The sequence below is a fragment of the Conger conger genome, chromosome 8 (assembly GCF_963514075.1).
Source record: "Conger conger chromosome 8, fConCon1.1, whole genome shotgun sequence".
Classification (NCBI taxonomy): Eukaryota; Metazoa; Chordata; class Actinopteri; order Anguilliformes; family Congridae; genus Conger; species Conger conger.
This window is the reverse complement of record NC_083767.1, coordinates 44,018,026-44,041,925: the sequence shown is the minus strand read 5'-3', so window position 1 is coordinate 44,041,925 and position 23,900 is coordinate 44,018,026. Positions and strand designations below refer to the sequence as shown.

General features: G+C 40.0%; 1 protein-coding gene and 1 long non-coding RNA gene across 6 annotated transcripts in view; both read left to right on the top strand.

Annotated features, from left to right (window-relative positions):
- Positions 1-415: 415 nt before the first annotated feature.
- Positions 416-17,603, top strand: gata3 (GATA binding protein 3). 5 transcript variants are annotated; one of them, XM_061251799.1, is made up of 7 exons: positions 416-662; positions 6,900-7,271; positions 8,601-9,134; positions 11,926-11,966; positions 13,920-14,045; positions 16,056-16,342; positions 16,568-17,603. In XM_061251799.1, exons 2-7 carry the CDS (start codon positions 7,034-7,036, stop codon positions 16,617-16,619), a joined length of 1,278 nt encoding a protein of 425 aa, XP_061107783.1. In that variant the 5' UTR covers positions 416-662; positions 6,900-7,033; the 3' UTR covers positions 16,620-17,603. The 5 variants fall into 5 exon arrangements, with proteins under 5 accessions (XP_061107783.1, XP_061107784.1, XP_061107782.1 ...); XM_061251800.1 differs by having other exon boundaries at positions 435-662; positions 8,601-9,077; XM_061251798.1 differs by lacking the exon at positions 11,926-11,966 and adding an exon at positions 11,627-11,772 and having other exon boundaries at positions 446-662; positions 8,601-9,077.
- A 5,146-nt stretch (positions 17,604-22,749) lies between these two features.
- LOC133134756 (uncharacterized) overlaps positions 22,750-23,900 on the top strand; it is a 99,228-nt gene continuing 98,077 nt past the window's right edge. Inside the window, exons 1-2 of the long non-coding RNA XR_009709345.1 lie at positions 22,750-22,847; positions 23,513-23,607. This is a non-coding gene — a long non-coding RNA (uncharacterized LOC133134756). The remainder of the gene's footprint in view (positions 22,848-23,512; positions 23,608-23,900) is intronic.

The following is a 23,900-nucleotide window of genomic DNA, read 5'->3' as shown; positions in this document are numbered from 1 at the left end:
GAGAGTTAATGACATTGGAATGTCACCGTCATTTTTTGATAATAAGGACTGCTCATGACTCCCACCCATGGAACCATACACAAATATGGTGTCTGTGCGCGCGTGCGTGAACGCGTGATTTTTTTTTTTTTTACTACAAACCCACGGTTTTATTTGAAACCGTTATGCCAGTGAACAGAAACACAACAGAACATATTGGGCGCGCATAATATTCGGATACAAACGACCAGACGTATACACGCGATCAAATCGTTCTAGTATAAGGCAACTTTGCCGTGTTTATGACAACACCAGAAAACGAAAACTGTATAGGCTAGGTAGGCTACCTTCTCCATAACTAGCAGTCCGTCTTTGACTTCGTTGTGTGCGAGGCTGGTATTATCTGGTCTTTTTTTTGTTATAGCTTGGGTAATGTGTTTTTTTTCCTCCACACCCTGCATCGACCCGGAAGAGCTATGATCTAATATACTGTAAGTGCGGTAAGTCAGTGCGTTGGTTGGTCTGCGTGTGTCTGTGGGCTGGGGAGAGGTGCGGCGTGCGCCCAGGTTTTTCCTCCTACAGCTCGCGCTCTAAATGCCATCAGCCCTTCCATCTGTGTGTCATTTCGCCTGCACATCTGCAGCAGATCAGAAAAAAACTCACCGGCAAAGTCAGTTCCACAGGTCAGTAAATATTTATATGTTCCTTTATGAAATATGCTTACACCCTTTGATAAAGGAGTGTAATTCTTAAAGGTGCCGCGTACAGTACTGTCTTCAAAACCGTTTCATCCACACACAGTATGGATTACCTCATAATTAATTGATTGATTGGCACGATATGCGGTGGTCTTTAAAACTGATAGCGATAACGTTTCTGCTTTTATTTCATACTTTCACTTGCATAACGTTTGCTGCTTTGGGGAGGCCGATTATACGTTTACAGTGTGTGTATTTTACACTCTTCATATATATTGGAGAAAATGTATTATTCGCTGGGCGCAAATCGAAGGTGAAAGATGGGTGCTTCGTTGCATTAAAAACTAGTTGCACATTTGTGTGTGTAAAATCGAACATTCAAAATCAGTTTTTGAAACAATTGGTTTATTTCGGCTCATTTGGCTGCCTTTCCTAGCTTAGCAAATGTCTGAATTTTCTCTCTAACACTTTTAGTAATTGCGTTGGGATTTATTGAAGCAGACGCACTGCGGTTGCGAGTAATGTACCTACATCACTTTCCCTGAAATACCTAAGATCAAGGTTTTTTAATGATCTATTACCACCTGGGCTGATGGTAGGCTGAGTCCTATAACCCGTGAAATTGATCTGATTAGCTGGCATTGGGTCTTAAAAGGAGCAGGTTTGCTGAAGCTGCATTTCCACTTTTAAGCGTATTTGTGGTCGATTTGACTTGATTTAGAAGAGATGTTACTCCGGCAGAAGGACCCGGAATTAAGGACATCAGAAAGGAACTTTCATGGGAGGACGAATGTGTATTTGCATGCAGAGAACAGAACGGATGGATTCTATTGATTTATGCGGAATACATTTTGAACAGCTGTGTTTCCAGATAGCGCCGCTTAGGTGCAAATCAACACTTAAAAATCACTGGATGTAATGCTTTTAAATGAGGACGAAATCTGCTTCCCTTCATCAAATCAATATACAGCACCCACAACTTTAGTGGAAGGGGCATTTTGCCTTTTAATCGTATGTTTAGAGTAGTTGCCCGAAAATCATTGTCGTGGTTAGCTTTGTTTAACGTAACTGTGATAATATGCTATACATTTTGTGAAAATAAACATATTAAACGATAGCAGCCTATTTATAAACCACTGTTTACATGGATTATTTTATATATATTATATCTCAGTCATTTCCTTCATAATTCCGACCTCAAGCAATAGCTACATATATACCTGAATGATGTTGCCGCTTGGGAGGCGGAAAAACATCTCGGATAAGCTGATGTCTGTGTGGCCAAGGAACAATGGAGTGTGGACTATGATTTGTACTGTTATTATTATTCTGCTTAGAAAATAGGCCAATGTACTGTAGACTATTTAAAGGTAAAGCGCATTTCTTCTTTTTACATTTAAAGGGTTCTATAACACTTCATTTTGGACTCATTTTCGCTCCCTCGCCAGGGTTCTCGGTATTAGCTGCAGTGGTTCACAATTCGCGGGATTAACTACGATAATTGATAATAATAACTACATTCTTGAAGGCATTATGGTACATACACCAAATGCTATATAAAAAGTGCAATAATGATTTAAAATACCGACGTTAAATAATATTATTTCTTCAAGGTAAATTAATATCGAGGCTTTTTTTTCTCTTGATTCATTGTTATTATCATCACTACCGTTATTGTTATTTTTATTATAATTATGCTGGTTATTATTATTATTATTTTTATTATTATTATTATTATTATTATTATTATTATTATTATTATTATTATTATTATCTCCGCTGAACCCTAACGTGTCATGGACCAACGTAGGCTAAATATTGTCACCTGTCAATTGTGATGATCCGCTGTCAAGAAAGTCTGTCCTGAACTACCTCATTAAGTACAATTCCTAAAGATCTACCAATTGAAATGGTTGGACATTGACAAAGGCCTAGAGTGGATGTTTGTTTTTTCCAAAACTTTACTGTAAAAGTTTTTTCATAATATTTCACTGCAAAGTGAAGTAGCTGGTTTTATTTCTCAGGATTATAATGGACATCTCTCTCTCTCTCTCTCTCTCTCTCTCTCTCACACACACACACACGCGCACGCGCGCGCGCACACACTCCTTCTTTCTATCAAGATAATAGTAATGTATTCCAAATGATTGAAGTTCAGTTACTTTAGTGCGCAAAATTCTGAGCGCTGCCCTAGGCCGTGTCCCCTGGTTAACCCTGGGATACCCGCCTCGCGGCTGTTTGTACAGCTTTACCTGGGCCATTAGAACAAAACTGTAAAATCAAAACGCTACAAAAGTCATCTAACCCAGACGCCGTCGCTTTAATTAAAGGGTACTTACAGGGTGAGTCAGTTTCTTTACCAAAACCAACGCTGCACGTTTTGGCAGACTGTATTCTTATTTTTTGCAGATGAGAATACATTCGCGTATACGCATAACCATTTAATAATTTAAAAATGAAAAGCATTATGCTCTTCACGTTTCACAATGAGCATATTATGCTCTTCACGTTTCACAATGAGCATTTCGCATAGGCTGTTGCATTATATTGTATTATATTGAGACATTATATATAGTCTTCTTTACGTATAGGCTAGTTCTTCTTAATTATTATTATTATTATTATTATTATTATTATTATTATTATAGCTGTATAGTTCACTGATGTTTTCCATTTAAACATAAACATGTAGTCAGAAATATGGCGGTATCGTGATAGACAATAGGCCTAATACTTCATAAAAAACAACAATCACGGTTAAGCTAAACCAGAAGTCTCCCATTCGCACCCACGGTGCAATGTTTCCTGATTTTAATCAGCACTCTCTGACATAGCCTAATCACTCAAAATGTATCTTCACAATCTCCATTCACCTATCACCAGAGTGTTATACTTACATTTATGAATCAGGTAAACGAAATGCCTTGCGGCAAAATGCAGTGCCCAATCTCAAGATATTGCAGAAATGAATCGTCGACTATAACAATATATTTTTTGTTCTCCATTGGTGATTGTTCTCGCGTGGGTTTAAGGTTTTAATTTGATCTTGGAATAAACAAGAAATAGCCTACTCTCCGTGTATGCAGCAATATATACAAACTCCACGTAGGCTACTAGATAATAACGTCTATATCTCCGGGCTACCCTCAATTCCCCTTGTTGTTGTGACAGTGGGAAGGATTATAAGTGACAACTTTTAAAGGAGACCCGTTTCCACAAAGACGAATAAGCTCACGTTTCACAAACTAGACTGATATTGCGTCTTGGGAATAAGAACTTGGGACAGGTTCCATGCTCTCTGTAAGCTGCAAGACACCAGTCAAGAAACAAAAAAACATAATCAGGATTTTACATTTACCGTCCTGTGTTGCCTCGAAGCACCTATAATGCCTACTTGCGGGATGACAGCGCACAATACTTTTCAAGGGGATAATTACACGAGTCCGCTGACAGCCTGACAATGACAGCGGGATTGTTCATAGCAAGCCAGAACAACGGTTTCCATCCAAGTTCAGTCTCAGGTTCGCTTGAGTGAGAACTGGTGTGTGGATACACTGTGGATGAAGAGCGGAACGTTATGCCAAATCAGCACATTTTCTTTTTCTCACACAGCACACAGTCTATGCGTCAGAGAGTGGCTAAGGTGAGATGAACACAACTGAGAGAGGTTTATGTCTATGCAAGTATCTGAATTAAACCAATGCGATACGAATATGCCCTTTTATGAGGTTCAGGATCCTATAGCCCATTCCTAAAATACTGTTCAAATGTCATTTTGCTATTAACACTATTAATAACGATAGGACTATATGTTTCTAGATTGTGAAAATGCGTAAACAGTGAATCGTAGGTTATGTATTTAATATATCACCAGTACATTCATATTAGATTTAATACCCATACGGTTACCTCATGAGGCGTCCATTTCCACTTTCCATAAATGCAGCACTGCCACGGTCTTCTATAAAAATACATTTAAATACAGTGAGTACATTGGAGCAAACGCATGATGCTGTTTCAATGACTTGCCTTCCGCGCACACACACACACACACACACACACACACACACACACACACACACACACACACACACACACACCCTCCCCCAAGCGAGCTCCACAGAATTTCATTTCCTGGCTGTTTACTCTACTTGTGACGTCACGTCCAGTGGCGTCGGCGAGACTAGCCATTTCAGTGCATTGCCTAGCATCAAAAGAGCAGCCCCCTATTCCCCAATTACATACTGTCAATCTGGGAGCATGGGGCAGCCAAACTGGGAATTAGACACTAAATACCACCCCACGGGGCAGGCCCCCTATTACTGAGCAATCAAGTGGAATAATACAAAACTACAAGGCAATATGCCTACCTGACATTGGCGTGCGAATTGATTCTCGGGCCCAGTGTCAGTATAAATACATTTTAATTAGTTATTAAAGGTCACGATTATTAAACAAATAAATGTTAAGGCTTGAGGGCTCCATGCTGCATTTAATTTGTTCAATTAAGAATGACATAAGAATGACATAACCGTTTGTCAATATTCCGTCCCTTTGTGAAAGACTATAGCCTCCCTGTAAAGCGAAGACGATGGCGGATACTTTCAGATCCGCTAAGTCAGAACGTCACCATAATGCGCTCTGGCGTTTCCTCACGTTGATACACCTTCTCGGCCGCCGTGAACAGTGCAGTGGACAAATCAGCCATTTCAAGAATTAGAATAACAAGACTGTCACCGCGAGAGGACGCACTGTCACAATTTTAAGCAAACAGTCATGTTGCGACCTGCTTTCGGTCTCGAGGTTAAGCAACAGGGTTCGCGCTTCATTGTCGAGCTAAGATAATATGTTATCAACTATGCTGCCTCGGGGCTATGCAAGGCAGTACTTCAATCATCAAATTGACATTTACTTCTTTTTACAAACTTTAATTATTTTATATGCGAACATAATTGAATAGGCTACATTTAATGTTAGATGCGTGGCTTCCCTCGAATTTCATGAGCAGAAACATGGCAAGATAAGCGCGAACCATCTACTTATCAATGTATAAATAATATAATTTAAAAAATAATAATAATAAACGGCCTGTCATAAACATTGTAGCCTAATGCCATTGGTTTCCATATTGTCACATTGTGTCATTGTTTAGGCCTACTTACAATAGTGCTGTAGTTAATAACTCAAAAGACATTCATGTAATTAACTGTAATTGATAAATGATAAAAACTTTATACATGGAAGCGGCCTTTTTATCCATAGTTAGGTAAGACAAAATAATTAATTTTCGCAAGCGCTGCACTTTTTCCTTTTTCTTTTTCTTTTGAGACAAAAACAAAGCCCCGATTGGATAGGCTACTTATATTCCAGTATTAGGCTATTTGTTTATGACAACGTGTAATATGTCAGTATGCTAAATAGCTTACGTTATAGGCCTATATTTAAAATAGTAATTACTGGTTATTAATAAATAAAGAAATCGAGGAGATTAAAAAATATACATGCGGAAAGATATACGGTACAATATCCATTACAAATTTTTTTACACATTTTCTAATATAACACCCGATTTTCTTTGAGGATAAACTTGTACCAGTCCTTGGTCATCTCTCCCCTGGCCCACTTTATTCAATTAGGCCGAGCAGGGCAGGCCCCTCCCCCGTTGATGACACTGACAGGCCCTCCTTAAGTTGCGTCGCGCCGCAGCTGTCTGCGAGCATTGAGCTGCCTGGCGCCATCCTGAAAGAATGCCTTCACTGTAAAAAAAAACAGAGCGAGAGAGTAGAGAGAGTTCATAGTGAGAGAGAGCGAGAGAGGAAGGGAGAGAGAGCGCGCCGCTACTGCGCATAAACACAGATTTGACCTGTGGGTTTTAACTTCGATCTTTAGACAGTATGCAGTAATTCACCGAATGCAAGCGAGGTTGCTTCTAAACACTGCTACAACTTGTTGCGCTTACTTTTCAATAGGCTGTTGAAACTTTGGGGGAGAAAAGTTGAGGATTTCAGAGGACCAGGGATACGATCGGACCTTTTAATAAGCGTATGCGTGTAATATGTAAATGTATGTCGAATTTTACTATTTTTATTGCGAATAATAGTCACACATGTGTTTGCAAATAGGCTAGATGCATTTAAAATATACAATAATGCGAATAACAGTAACACTAAACTTTTCATAACTGGGCGTGTTGTTAAGTTTAACATTTCTTCTTGTTTGCAGGTGACCAAAGGCAATCAATTTAAAAAGAAGAAACCTGTGGATTAAACGTCGCTGGAGTTTGGACAGATACTTTTTTCTTTTCTTGCTTGTGTTATACCGATTATTTTTGTGTATATGAACATTTGCTGCCAACAATGGAAGTAACTGCGGATCAGCCCCGGTGGATGGGCCATCACCACCCAGCGGTACTAAACGGTCAGCATCCCGACACGCACCACCCGGGTCTCGGCCACTCGTACATGGACCCCTCTCAGTATCCCCTCACCGACGATGTGGATGTACTGTTTAATATCGAAGGACAGGGCAACCACGTCTCTCCGTATTACGGAAACTCCGTCAGAGCCGTCCAGAGATACCCGCCTCCCCCTCACAGTAAGTCTTGTTTTAATGTTAAATAAAATAGATTGAAACTGACACATTGTTCGTTTGGTTGTTGACCTCATTTTCTACATATTTGTTGTAGTGGGCGAAAACTTAACTGAACACAGTGCTGTTTCACCACATTAATGTCACCGGAACTCAATCGAAAGTATAACTGGAAGTGTACAATTCAGCGGAATCCGACTTGTGTAGCCTAATAGTGCGACACGGCTTAGAGGTGTTAGAAGTCTTGTTTCGACGTGGGTTATCGTGACGGTTTGGAATTTATGCCAAACCAAAAATGATAAACTTATAAACTGTTTCGAAAATGTTTTGAAGTGAATCGTGAGTTAAACAGAAACGGGCTCCCGGATTATAACTCGTGTCTGGTTGAATAAGACGTCGAGTTAATTATATACATAGTCTAATGCTGACAATGAAATGCCGATTTCATTTAAACGCGGAAAATACCCCCGTGCGTAAATTGGCTTGATTGTAGGATTTATATAAATACGTTAAGCTATTTTGTGTCACGAAAAGTGAGTTAGCTGTATGGCATCCAATATCCCTCAAATTTTCAATTCCATTAGTTTAAATTGTACTCAAAATTATGGAGGTAACATGGAACACGGGTAAACTTATAAATAAAATAAAATCACAAGAAAAGTTGCACGGAAGAGCTATTGATTAAATTTGTGGCAGTGCTTACTGGATGGAATAGTGAATAATGAACGTTTCGTTTGGTGTTCGTCCCTGATAAAAAATAATAATAGAAAAGCAATACCTTCTGTAGGCTATCTTGCGACTGTTATGTAGCACTTCGCCTGTGGATGCGAAAGTATTCGTTGGCAGTTTCGATCAAAACAATGCACATAACATTAAACCAACAATACATGGGTCTTTACTAGAGGCCCATTTTTGTGATTTATGTTGTTTATCCAGTTACGGATGTTGACTAAAACTATGTTGTATTTATGTCTAGCAACTTAACATCGATTGTGAAAAGTGAAAGTGAAGGAAATATACTGAGAAGACTGCAAGTTTAATAAATTATGTGGACGTTGTATGTATAGGAAGAATCAAATATTCGTGCATTCATTTATTACTGTTGCTCTATATATTTTAAGGCTATATGCGTTACAGCTGGAAATTCCATAGGCTACTGAAGAAAAATGTGCATTTCATGTTTTGTTATCAAAAGGCGTTTACATAAGAACAATCGTTTGATTTGAAAAAATCGTTAAAGAAACATTTAATAGCATTTTGTTGTCCTGACAATGGGAATGAATTGGAAACGTTTACATATATCGCCATTGTATTTTTCAAATTCTGTGCTTGCAGGTAGTCAGGTGTGTCGTCCACCCCTGCTTCACGGTTCGCTGTCCTGGCTGGACAGCAGCAAAGCCCTCGGCACGCACCACAGCACGTCCCCGTGGAACTTGAGTCCCTTCCCCAAGACCTCGCTGCACCACGGCTCTCCCGGGGCCCTTTCTGTCTACCCGCCGACATCGTCCTCCTCCCTGTCTGGAGGCCACTCCAGCCCACACCTCTTCACCTTTCCCCCGACTCCTCCTAAAGATGTCTCACCGGATCCGGGGATCTCTACCCCGGGCTCAAGCAGCTCTGGCCGCCAGGAGGAAAAAGAGTGCATTAAGTACCAGGTGTCCCTAGCAGAAAGCATGAAACTGGAGTCGGCCCACAGCCGGAGCATGGCATCAATTGGAGCGGGAGCATCATCCGCTCACCACCCCATCGCCACTTACCCATCCTATGTCTCAGACTACGGCCCAGGCCTCTTCCCACCAAGTAGCCTGATAGGTGGGTCATCTTCTAGTTATGGTTCCAAAACAAGACCAAAAACAAGGTCCTGTTCAGGTAGGCGTGCGCTTTATTTTCTTTTAATTTACTTATCACCAATAAAAATCGTAATTTGTGTCTAGAATAGAAAATACTTTAAAAGGAGCCTGTATTTTATGTGTTATGACAATTTAGATCATTTTTAATTGAGCAACATAAAAAATGAGTACAAATCTTTCGTCTTACCTGCAGGCCTTGTGCGCTTACAGCAGAAAATATTGCATTAAAATCACAGTTTTGTCGACCTCTTACGTAGGTCATGCAAGGCAGATGTATTACTATATTTCCATATGATCCACCGTAAAACGGGAGGCATATTTCTAGTCTAGTTGTTAAGGGAATTCATTTGGTATGTATTTGCATTCGATGCTTGAATGTTTTCACTTTAGAGTAGTGTAGGCCTACTCAAAATGAGAGTTTGGTGAAGCTTATCCATCAAAAGATAATATCTTCTGCAGGCCAACATACATTTTCCCTAACATTTAAATCACTGCAAAATCAATATTAACTTTCAGACACTGGCACGATGCATCCTGTTTTACTAAAAACGTGTGGCTGTGCAAACAGACCTACTTATTACACAGGCTCAGCAGCTTCAAAGGCGCACAAACGAAAACAGGAACAGTCAAAAGCTCCTGATTTTGCTAACTGCATGTTCAAAATTAAATGTCGTTTTACATATGGATCTGTACAGAACCCCTAACGTTTTAAATGATTTGCAAACGAGATGAGCTTCCAGTTTTCCTTTTTCCCAGAGTGACATTTCACTGTGGCTCCCCATTCACCCCTGTCTCTCTTTCGTTTATATGCTTAAGCTAATCCAATTATTTTCAGACTGCTGCACGCGACAGTTGCATTGTTTATCCAGCGCCAGAAACTTTGATAGAGTCCGGATGCAGTTGTATTGAAAGGAATAACGAATAACCTCTAGCCAAGGCAGGGGCATGGCAGCCGAATAAAAATGTTATACCAACAGGCTAGGTTATTTAATTATGTCTCGAAACTAGTTTGAAATGATGAACTTTAATATCGCTATAAACGTTTTAAAAACGAATTGATTATTAGAGGCATATGTTTAATTCCTGGACTTAAGTGAGTGAGTGAATTAATTAATTAATTAATGCATACATAGATAAACAAACAAACAAATACATGAATAATTACATTCAGTTAGAATCGATAATGCGTTATTTGCATTAGGCCATATTTTTGATATACCTAGTCCATTACACCAGAACTTAAATATTGTGGGTCTGTTTCTTGCTAAAATCCTGCTTGTTATTGACAAATATACATTGTGGCCCAAAAACAAACGCGCGCCATTTTCATCTTAACGCACATTCCATCTTCACCAGTGATGTAGGCCTACAACCCATGCTTGTAGCTGCCAGCAAAGAAAAACACAAGCAACACGTCTCCAAAACAAATAAAGATTAAACGGTTTGAGGACAGCAGTCGAACTGCGGAAGGCTCCATATAGTAAAGGCCTACGGACTGCATATGCTTTCAAATAATTCAGTGTGAAGAAAAGCCACTCGATCCTGCCGTTTCGGTTTCAATGGGGAGGGAATAGGCCCACACGACCCTTTCGAGAACATGTGAGACAGCTATGTCTCTCACCTGTCGGTGACACTGATGTGCTCACAGTCTAGCTAAACGTCATTTTAATTACTCAGACAGAGAGGCTTGAAAAAAAGTATAAAAATGTGCGGTTACTGCACATGACACTGCAGAATAAGGCAGGCTATTTATATTGTTTTATTATAGTCGTCATTATTTCGAACATTATCGACGAATACATGCAGCAGGGGATACAATATATTATCATTACTACTATTATTGTTGTTGTCGTTAATATTGTTATTTTGCTGTTGCTACTGTTGCTGTTATCACATATTGCTTTCTTTTTATTTTCAAGCATGATGCATTTTAGAGACAGTTGAAAATGTATTAACTAGCCCTTAGCCCACCTCCTTTAACCGGATGTAGAGGATTCGGAGTGAAACAGCTGTATTTGATTGAGGGGCTGTGTAGCGTGGCCTTGAAATGACAGGACAGTGCTGTGATATACCGGTGCTTTGTTTGCAGTGCCAATCACTGAGGCGGCTGTGTGCACAAGTGGAATTCATTCTAATATTTCTGTTCTGAAAGATGAATGCTGTCTAAATCTGTAGCCTATGTCTAACAGAGAGCTGATAATTAATAACTGCAGTTTTTTTATTCAATATTATTATTTTATTTATATGTGATATATTTGTATTACTATTATTACTATTATTACTATTATTATTATTATTATTATTATTATTATTATTGTTGTAGTTGTGATGATGATGATGATTGTTCTGTATTATTATTATTATTATTATTATTATTATTATTATTATTATTATTATTATTATTTGTTAATTAAATGTGAATACAATAGATATTAATTAATTGACCTTGATAATTTCAGAAAAATCCTTATTAGCACCGCATACATCTGTATATGTTGTCTCTGATTTCAGAGGGTAGAGAATGCGTTAATTGCGGAGCCACTTCCACCCCTTTGTGGAGGAGAGATGGCACGGGTCACTATTTGTGTAACGCCTGCGGACTCTATCACAAGATGAACGGACAGAACCGGCCACTTATCAAACCCAAGAGACGGCTGGTACGTCCCTGGCGCTACTGCTGATCACTCTCTCTCTCTTTCTCCCTCTTCCTCTCTCCCGCTCTCTTTCTCTCTCTCTCTTTCTCTCTCACACTCTCTCTTTCTCTCTCTCTCTGTCTCTCTCGCTTTGTCACACCCTCTCTCTCTACCCAGGAGGAAGTGTTAGCTGCAGGAAATTGGCTCGTCAAGTGCAGGTCTCATTTCTATAACAATTACTGTAGTTCACTTTAAGTTGATTAGTTTTATGTCCACCTTTGCTTTTTTTTTCATTTGAAAAGGTTTCACGTTTGATGAGGCATTATCTTGGTCCCAGGTTAGCTACGCTGCACGTTTCTATTAAGCTTTCATGTAAATTATTAATTATTTGATAAATGTCAATTTAAAGAAACCTGCTCACTTAAACGAAAGGTATCCTTAACACTACTTACATTTATATTCATCTCAGCGGGTAGGCCTACATTAGATAGACTCCTACATTTGGTAAATATCGTTTAATGTTTTAAACGAATTTTTTTTGGACATTGTTCACATTGGAACTTTAGTCTACATTTCTCAAAATTACACAGCTGTGGTCTACGCGCAGATATATCTTCATATGCAATAGCTATACTGACTTCGCCCTTTAAAATAATCAGTGACCGAACCATAATGGAATTCCTATCTCTCATAGCTTTGTTAAAAAGGAAAAACTTTCTAGGCAAGGAAGCGGTCGCGGCAGGGCTATTTTGGCAGCCAGCTTCTCCTTTTCTCTCTAATGTGAAAAACCGACTTCCTAGGAAAAAGCTGCCGGATATCTGGGCAGCACTGATAAATCTTTTTTAACAACATACCCCGTTTCCCCAGCCTAAACATTTAGGGGAGCGGGACTATATCGGCGCGAGATGCAACGAGGGCATACAAGAGTCACGACATGAGGTGGTTCCTCTGAAAGTTGTGGGACTCAAAGCAGACTGCTCATATTTGGAGAGATAAGGAAAACGCTCACTTTTCTCTTTGCGGTTTCAAAGTGCATGACATTTATTATAGGCTTATAAACGCAGTGAATATTTATCATTTAATACATGCACATAATTATTTAGCCTATGTTATTATATTATTTTACTCTAATGACCGCAAAAGCCAGCGTCAGCGTGGTTGCAGTAGATACACACACGTACCGCACGAAACATATTGTGGTGAATATTCGGTGAAACGCTGTTTTCGTTCAGGTGAAAACCTGGTTGAAAACTGAAAGTTTTCTAGCCGACTAGGACGTAGCCAGGCTATACCGCAAAACCTGAGCTATATTGTGGTCAACCTTTTGCTCATTTGGACACACACATTATCATTAAATGACAAAATTTTTTGGGAAACGTTTAATAAGTATTATTCAGTATAGACACTCATTTCTAGATTGTTTGAAAGTGTATGGTGAAAGTCAAGTCATAAAAGAAACATTACGGTGAGGTGCACGACAACAAATCTGTTACTCCTTGATCACTTAAAAAGAAATGAATTTCTCATATATTAACTTAATAAACACTGATTTGATGTTTAATACAACGGTAATTTACATTCAATTTTACGTTCTCTAGAATATTTTCATTTATTCAACGTCTGTAATGAATTTCTAAAATATAGGCCTATGTCCGATGGAAACGTGTTTATTTCAGTTCTAATAATCATTTAATTTATATTTCTCCGCATTTAACCCCCGCCTCCCCCTGCAGTCGTTCTCTCAAAACTGCGCTAAATTGCATAGTATTTCAAATATGAAATGTCGCATTTGAGCACATTGTACTGTAGGCAACCAGCCATCTACAGGTGTACTTAAGCGTTTAACTGGAAAACTGAGTCAGAGTAAATGGGTTCGAGTAAAGCTGTTGTTTTCATTATTTTTTATAAATATTTACATTTGAGAACTTATGGACGGATAATGATATTTTTAGAACAAAGTACCAGTGCTGGAATTTTCATTTGGTCTTGTTTGAAAATGTTCGTTTGCTCATCTCTCTCTCTCTCTCTCTCTCTCTCTCTCTCTCTCTCTCTCTCTCTCTCTCTCTCTCTCTCTCTCTCTCTCTCTCTCTCTCTTTACTCTCCTATCTATCTATCTATCTATCTATCTATCTATCTATCTATCTATCTATCTATCTATGCCACTTTTTCAGTCTGCAGCTAGAAGGGCAGGGACGTCGTGCGCAAACTGTCAAACGACCACGACGACTCTTTGGCGGAGAAATGCAAACGGGGACCCTGTGTGTAACGCGTGCGGGCTTTACTACAAACTGCACAATGTAAGCAATACAGCAGCCTTTACCGTTATCTAGTAAGATATTTACTAATTATTTAACCATGTGTTGTGCTTTTAAGTTAAATATATATATTTTTTACATTTTGATGTTATTAAAAATCGAAAAACATTTGTTGTATTTTTTGGGGAAATGTTAACATGTGCTCACAGAAAACTAATCCAATTCCGAGAGGTGTATTTATTTCACGACCTGTTAGTTACCTCCAGAGTTTGGCTAAATGAAATTCTGCCCACCTCTGAGCGTATGATTCGTTTGGTGATTGCAGTGGTTTAACCTTTACCGCATGTTCTGTTCGATTCCTCTTAGATAAGGCTCTTGGGACTTATTTCTATTCAGCTGAATGCTTTCGCGAAAACCCCTTTGACACGGCAGAAGTTACGATGCAGTTGCATCTATGTAGAATCCTTCTGCACTGAGCGACATTTGTCATTGATTGTAATTACAAAAAAAACCGGTCCCACTGTACCTCAATTATTATTATTATTATTATTATTATTATTATTATTATTATTATTATTATTATTATTATTATTATTATCACCCATGCTAAAATATCTTATTGAATTTTTAATTTTCAGTGTTAGGTTTATCATTAAAAATACAATTAAGGAACAATGCAATTAATCAATTTTATGTTATCATTTGACATGGCCTTGGACTTCCCACTAATTGCAACATTTGTTTGTTTGTTTTAGTGAAGTCAGCTTTCTGTGGAAGCTAGCATGCTCTTACTTTACATTCATTTGACTTTTAAATGAATGTCACACTCTGCATGCCAAATTTAGCAGTCCTCCCTGTGCACTCAATGAATGGTGTTTTTATTGGCCATGGTGAGATGCTTTGACAGGTGGAGCAGTGGATAGACAGATAAAATAACATAACATCAATAACATGCAATAAATACATAAATAAAAGTCTCTTTTCATCTGTTCCTGTGGTTAATTTGTTGTTAATAGACATCCAAAGGTGAGAGTGTGTAGCTACCGTTGCCACTCTGCAATTTCATATGGATAGTCAGTTTGTAGAATCCATTGTAACTGCTCAATTAAAGAAAATCAGTGTGTGTGACGCACAGCAGCCTCACAATGGGTTACGCCAAGCGTGGCCTGTCAGTAAACTCCAGTGACAAGTCATACACTGAAGAGATGGAGGTAGACATTAGAGTTCTTCCAGGGGCATTTTGCAGCTGACAGGGGAGAACCCCACACTTGTTGTCCGGTTTGGGCATCGCTGCGCGCAGGGGGTTTGGCTGGTGCGTCTGAGAGACCAGGGTCGCCAGTAACCAAGGCGCGCCCTTCCCCTGTCCCGAGGCCACTCAGTGCCGGCCCCCTCCTATCTGCCCTTTGTGTTCTCCAAGACGCGACCGGCGCATCATTAGCCTCTTAATCCGGTCGCTACGGCTGAACCCGGAGCGCAGACGCGGCCAGACCGCTCGAAGACGTGGCGGTGGAGGTGGTTTCACTGCGCCGATGAGGTCTGCCGCTCTGTCGCGCTGGCACCGTCAGACCCTGGGCACCGGCCCCGGTGCGGGGGCCGGGGGGGGGACAGGCGCCTAAATCCATGTCAAGTTGGCGTGGAAACCACCCCGCGCATTGAAAACGATTGTCATTCGAAGTTGATTATTTCCGTTGTTGTTCGACAGCTGTTTTGAGTCGCTCAGCTTTGTCCAGGAACTGATTTTTCCACATTCTTTTTCTTTTGTGTTGTGTTAGTTTTGTAAGGTGATGTGGTGACTGTGTGTACACAGTGTGAAATGTTTCCCTGGTGTTTTCATTCTGTGCCATCTTGTGCTGATTCTAAGCCAGGAAGTACATAGAGATGCAGCGCACTTAATCAATCAACATTCACCCCCAAGAAAGACAAATGTATTTTAAATTGAATATATCTTAAACATGATTCATGCGTGAAATGTGCATGTGTGTGTTGTATTGCTGTTCATATCACTACAGCCGTGGCCATTATTCACACACGCGCGTTTATCCCTCTGTGCAGATTAACAGACCACTGACCATGAAGAAGGAGGGCATTCAGACCCGAAACCGCAAGATGTCCAGCAAGTCCAAGAAGAGCAAAAAGTCCCACGACAGCATGGACGAGTTCTCCAAGAGCCTCATGGACAAGAGCAGCTCCTTCAGCCCCACAGCCCTGTCCAGACACATGGGCTCCTTCCCCCCGTTCTCCCACTCGGGCCACATGCTGAGCACCCCTACGCCCATGCACCCCTCGTCCAGCCTGCCCTTCGCCCCCCACCACCCCTCCAGCATGGTCACCGCCATGGGGTAGGCGTGCCTCGCTGACGGACAGTTCTACATTGGTTCCCCCCCCCCCACCCCTCCTCTATCCCAACCCCCCACCTCTCCCACTCTCCTCCTCCCCTTCTCCCTCCCAACCTGCCCTACCCTTACCCTCCCCCCCCCCCCTCCCCCATCCCGCTCCAAAATGAACAAGTGTACCTCTGAAAAACTGAGAGCCCCGAAGACTGAACAGCTGCCTCTCTGCTTCAGGAGACCGGTTTCTCCATGCTGGGAAACAGGCCACCACTGCTCCTGGAGCTAGCTGTGTCCGTGGGTCTGTCTGCGACCAACCACTGAATCCCCAATCCATTTGTGTACAGAAGCAATTTTTTCCACAAATAAGGTAAAAACAACAGACTGCCTGTTCCCCCAGCCATACTCACACCCCCCCATACACCCTCCCACCATCCCTTGTCACCCCCTCCCCCCCCTGTGAAACAGGGGTTCCCCTGTACTGTGAAAAAGAGAGAGGAGATGTGGACTTTGAACATATTTGTACAGATTGTATGAAATACAGTACATTTAATGAAGACTTTTTAATGAAAATATGCCCATGGGCAGCTACGACAAGAATGGTACGATGTGCGGCAGAAGGGACCATCGCAGACGCCTGCCGCAGTAGGAGGGCCTCCCTGTGGCTCCTGGTTCGAAAGAGAAAGTCGCCGATGCAAACGGCCAGGCCTCCTTATTTTATGGCAGGTGTTATTTTATGCATTAAACCGTTTGGACAGACTGATCACACAGAGTGCAGGAGTCCCTGTAGGATATGCTATAGGTCCTGGGCAATTTGTTTGTTACCATACATACGCACGCTGGCACGCACGCACACACACATGCACACACACACACAAACACACAGGCGCGCGCACACACACACACACACACACACACAAACCCATGCACGCACATATGCCCATGTGTTTTCTCACTCTCTCTCACACACACACGTACACGCACACACACACACGCACATTGCCATGCAGCTCACCTGAAAGACATTCTTCCGGCCCACAGATTATATGCATTGTGAACAAGTTCCTGTATTTGTTATTTGTATGTATAATTCAGAGTACCAAAAATATGAAAGAAACAAAGATGTAGAATTATTTCTTTATGTAATGCAGACTGAATGGTTGTATAAATTTAATAATTGCTAGTGTAAAAAAAGACTGCTTTTTTTGTTTCGTAATTTTTTTTTTCTTTCTTTGAAAAAAATAATAAACTAGTTTAAACTCTGTTGACATCACATTGGCCTCCACGGGATAAAACCTTTCTTTTTGTGTGTCTGTTGTTTGACATGATATTTCCTTACCTGCAGATGCAGTCTGTGTTTACCCAACATTCACCAAAACAGCTCTGTCACTACAGAGACAGGAAGTACAGAAATAAACAGTGACTGTAGGAGGTTTGAAGCTAAAGCCTTGGCAGAAATGAACATAATGACTAGCACAGTGCACTCCTCTTGTACGATACTCATTCTCCAATGCTATTTCATTCTTATTGGCAGGGTGTTGGATTGTTTGGAGGCTTTGATTTGGTTTGTTCCACAGATTTAGATCATAATTGGGGGCCGATTCGTCTATGTTGAACACATAGTGGTCGATTTTAAAAAGCAGTGTGGTGTTGAGCACTGGTCTTCTCGGTGTGTGCCAGAACACACAAATTGGTCCCAAGCAAGGATAAATAAGATTACGTTGAAAATAGTAATTATGCAAATCACTTATAAATAGCCATTATGCTTTACAAAAGGAATTCAATTCATATTTAAACTTAGATGAATTGGTTAATAGTTTTTCTTGTTATTTGCGGCAGAAGTTTGAGAACCACTGCTTGAAATAAAGAGTTTATACTAATGATGGACAGGTAATTATATCCAACACATGCAAAGCTATATGAGCAGCCAGAACAATTATTTATTCTACGGGTGTTAACTTGTTTTTTTCCCCCTGAAATATTAAAGTACTGCCATGCAAATCCTTGTTAAAAAAGGTGAATGTGAATGTCTTTCTTTAAACACGTGGCTGTAAAAAATTAAAATAGAAAGGGTGTGCTTTGAAGCAAGGTGTGCTTTAGAAGTGTTTTGAATATATGGTATGAGGACCTAGCATTGCTCCTCAAGGTTCCTGGCACCTGCTTTGGCTACACACTGTACTGGTGCCTCTCTATCACCTCACACCATTAAATCATTTTATAGCTCCTGTGTATGGCTTCAAAATCGCATATTATTTATTATTCTTGCTTAACGTATTGTTCCCAGTTGTTTTCATTGTAACAGTTATGAAAGTCTTTCTCTGTTTTAAGATAGAACAGCTCAGGCAAACGGAAGTGATTTCAGCGGTGATAAAGACCGGTGACTGATGCTAGCACCTGTGTATTATGTGGAAGCAGCTCTGTGATTCGTTATTGATATTGTCATCTGATTATGAGTTATAATTGGGTTTTTCATGCACACCAAAAAACAATTTATGAACAAAGAGTCTGTAAAATATGTATAACAGGTCCGGGACAGTGCCTTTGTAAAGGACAGAACACTGAAGAAAGTTATGATGATGAATTCACAAGTCAATGGTTGTTTGCATGGACGTAGTGTCACTGTGTTATTTCACTGAGTCTATATACGGGATCAAAAGAGGAACTTTGTTTTCAATTGTACCTCAAAACCAACCATGTTGTAGCTCATTTTCCACAGTAAAGGAATTGAGAACTTCCTCTTTCTTTCCAAGGTTGAAACTAAACATGTATTTAAATGTTCAGTTAATACATATATATATATATATATATATATATATATATATATATATATATATATATAGTATATTGCTATAAATAACTCACCATCTCGCCCTCTCCCATGCAAATATGTATATATTCACATGGAATAAAACGGGAGACATATACTCCAAGTGTAATTTGTTAGTGGCATTATTTGAAACATATCTCATATGGTATATTTTAAGGAATAAGAAACCTTATTGTATGATTTTATCAAGAGGAGTGCATTGTGTTCAATTTGAAAACATCTGTTTTGAGTTGGGCTTTCCAAAAAGAGTAATATCCCTTTCCAGTGGACTTCTCTCCATATTACATTCAGGCGGGCTGCGAAGGCTACAGTGCTTCCAGCTAACACACGACACGCTCACGGCATCGCTGCAAGATCACTGCAATGCGAGCAGAGTGTTGTGTTTCAGTTGGGTTAGCTCAAAAATAGAACAACCGTTGTCTTTGTTTTAGATCTTAATTGAATTTATTTTTATTTATCGTACAAAACTAACCCTCATTGCCGACTTCACACATTTCATTAATGAGGCAGATTAAAATGGATTTTAATTGTCTTTTGGCCTGATCTGTGTTCATTACTAAACTGTCAGTTTGAAGGACAGCAATGCAAAAAGGTGAATGACATGCCCAACAAAGACAGCTAACTTGATTATTTTTGTTATCTATACCCATGGACTAATAAAACACAACTTTCAACAATAAATGTGCATTGTACATGTTTCAACTTTGCAATTAAAGTGCTTATAGTAACAATATGTATCGCTTTTTACCACAAATTCACCGCCAACTTGTATTGTGATAAATAAATCATGCTTGGAAGTGAGAAAGGGTTTGTGTGCTCATGAAAATTGCTCATGGATGCATAAGTAGAATTCCACATTATTTCCCATTTTCTGCCATGTAACTGGCTTAAGGAATATTTTTAGACATTCGAAAATGTGAAAATGATATTTATTAACTGTGTAATAATGACATATTTAGCCATTAAGGTATTTATATAAATACTAATGCAGTATTCAGACAGATGAAGCTGAAACATTAGCAATACTAGCTGTAGACGTGTTCAGTGCTGATATAAAATTTGACCATGGAAAAACTCTGGAATCTGAAATACTTTCGCAACTAAGCATCTGCTAGGTTGACCGTGTCTAGCTAATACTAGGTTCTTATTCTGGCCCTATTGGTTACTTGGTAAATTCACCCGGTACATGTAAAGGGAATTAATTTGCCTCCAATTAATTTGCACTAATATCTGTCCTTGGAAGAGGAAAAACCCTCTTCTTGTTTACGTCTTGGTTTATTCACTATGGGGTAAGGGGAAATCTAATCTAATGTTGGGTTCTGTGCAATACAAAGTGATCCAAATCAGTAGATAGTGAGCACATTCAGAGAAGAGGACGACATGTCTCTGCTTAAGCTATGGGTCTGAAATTGGCTCTCCTTCAATAAAACTGGAAGCTAGCTGATGCCATACAGCAGAAGCGTGCCTTTAAGCGAAACTCCTCAATCACTGCAATATGGCTTATACAGGTGTGTGTGTGTGCATGTGCGTGTGCGTGTGTGCGTGTGCGTGTGCATGTGTGTATATACGTACATACATACATACACACATGCATACGTACGTACATACATACATACAGTAGATATACATACACACATACCTATACTTTTCTTTCCCCCACTGTCACCACCAGGGTATTGTGGAAAAGTTGTAATAAATGCTGACATAGGGATTCGGGTTCATGCACACTGAACAGCATTTATGACCAAAGAGAGTTGGCAATGTGTACATTAGCTGTGGGACAGAGCCTTTGTAAAGGGAAATATACTGAAAAAAGCAATGATGAGGAATTCAAGTCAATGGATATCAAAGTCAATGGATGTTTGCACGGACATAGTGTTGCTGTGTAACTCCACTGGGTAACTGCTATCTTGGGTTTCACGGAGTGGCTATGTGGGAACAAAAGAGGAACTCTGTGCTTTCAGTTACTCAGTCCCACAGAGGGGAAAGGAGGGAGTGAAGGAGGAACCCTGCTCTTCTCCTTTCTCTTCCAAGCTTAAAGGTAACAGCACCAGCAGTTTTGGATTTTTGCTTCAAAGTTGACAGCACCTCCCCCTGTCTTGTCTGTTTAGAGTCCTTAGGAGAAGGCCAACTCCATGCCTCCAACCTTCCCCCCCTCCCCACACCACTAACCCATCCCAGCCTGTAGCCTAGTGGCGAAGGTACAAGAGTTGGACCCTGAAGGTCCTGGTGTAGCCACAATAAAATAGGCACAGCTGTTGGGCCTTTGAGCAAGGCCCTTAACCCCACTTTGCACCATTGTGCAAAGTCTAATCAACTGTAACTTCCTTTGGACGAAAGCGTCAACTAAATAACAAATATTATAACGAGTAATATCTCCCACCCATTACCACACCAAAAAGGGGGCCCAGCTGATGGGGAAACAGGCTAGTCTGGTACACAAAAAGGCTCAGGTGAACACAGCTCTGTCAAGCTGACAGAAATGCCCTTCATGAGGGAACTCGTGGGATGTGGGTCCTCTTCTCCTGCCTCCTGATGCTCCCTTCAGCCGATAAAGGTGAGCAATGAGGTACGGCCTGCCTGAAACAGCAATATCACTCACCCCCCCTAAAAAAAGAACTGTTTAAGCTGTTATATTTAAATAAGCGTAACTGTTCAGAGTGTCTATTCTGTTCAGAGAAAAACAATGCATCATTGCCATTTTACATCCTCAGGATTAATGCCTATTTTAACCTTTTATAGCATTTTTAGTGCTTCCAATAATGTTTTCAATACATCAATTTTTATCTTTGGAGAACAGAAGAAATAAGATGCATGCCACTCCGCTCTCAAATTCAAGCACCATTATTGGCATGACAAATAGGCCATCCGCCTTTCCCAATAATATTTGACATACAATGTATGAGAAACTAAAGACTAAAAATTGACCAAAAATATAACAATAGCATAACTACAGCTTTGCAGCTAAATGTGGGAGATATCAAGCAGCTTAAGATATTAAGAGAGCATTTCCTCGCAGTTATATATCTAATGTACACTGCGCCACCATCTTAGTGGTTACATCACTCTCATTCTCTTTCTCTTGCTTTATAAAAATATTTTTTATGAAGGATTATAATTACAGCAAACAAAGGAGGACAGTATTAACTCATTAATTATTTACTAGGGCAAGCAAAAATCTACCAAAGCAGGAAACATGTTGAACACAATAGAAGCCAGGATGTGCTGTGGGTGTTTAGGCAAAAGTGACAGTGACGTTATTTCATTATTTACAAGTATGCAATAACTGGTGAGTTTTTTGAGAGGCAATGTGTCGATGACGTAATATGCCAATCGTTTGTTCTAGAAAATGACCTGATAACATCTCACATTCGTGTCTGAATATAATGAGAGGGATTTTAATTGGACTGAATGAGAATGATTGCGTTTAGACAATGAAAAAGTATATTTTAACTAACGCAGCTGAACTTTAAAAATAATCCCAACTCTAAAAACGCCTCGCAAAAAAGTTGCCTCCTTTCATGGTGTGCACCAGTGGTAGGAAAATATACCCAAATTTTATGACGCGTTCCAGAAAGCATCACATGGGACACGTGACGTAAGCATGGGCGCGTTTGTTTGTAAAACTGAACAGCTCGTATAATCGTTAATAAGAAGATGTTCCGTTGCGTACCCTTCAGTCGTGGAACGGTAAAATATATTTCATGTTAAACGTTCATGCACACTTAAAATATATAGATTTTCATGAATATAAAGCATACGGCTGTGTAAATCCAATCGGCAGCCTATAGCTACTGTGCTACAGTTTAACCACAGAATGACGTTCTAGGCAACATCATTTTTTACTGCGCATAACGTGTTATAACTTTGAGTTGGGCCATTAGTTGAGCAGCTTTGACGTTCGTGGGTACTCTTTTCGCTGGTTGCTTTCATAGAAAGCCTCATAACCAATGTATGCACAATGTTTCCAAACGCATTGGCTAAAAACATCTGGCAAAATGCATTGAATCCTCACTCATCAATCATTGGAACATAGGAAATTTGGATGTAGAGGATAATAAATATAATAGGCCATGTAATAGGCCATGTTTCCTGCGTTTTCTAGTTACTGGTAATAGACACTATTGCACGCTTATATTTCTGAGAAAATGGATACAATTAAAATAAACACATCAAATAAAGTGTAATACAATGAAACACATCAAATAAAAATCTAGAGTTACATGATTGTGTTGATTATAAATATTATTGGAAGAATGGTACACTATGAAGTTAGACATACAGACGTACTGGATACTGTCAAAACAAAACAATAGTGCAGCCAGATCCAGCCACTGTTTGTGTGTTGTCTGCAGGAAAACCGCTGGTGCTGATGGGAGAGGGCAGGAGTCTGTGCCAGTCCCCCCCTGACAGCGCAGAGAGGCTGTAATTATCCTGTCTACTACCTGTGGTAGGAACCTGAAAGCCCTGATTCTGTCTTCTCTGCCAGTTAAACCTTAGCCCATGACGCTGAGAACGCTGCTGCTCTTTAATGCATTCCTGCTTGAAGCAAAACGGGCACGTTGGCTAGGCTTTGGCAAAAGCAACACGGCCTTAAAGTGAACGAAACTCAGGTCCGGTTTCCTGGCAGTTGTATTAGGTGCTACGTTGTTGAACTGCTGGAGTGAAAAGTAGCCGTGAACCTTACGTCTGTGTTCCCACATAGTCCCAGAGGTAATTTCTGGATTGATGGGGCTAATTGTG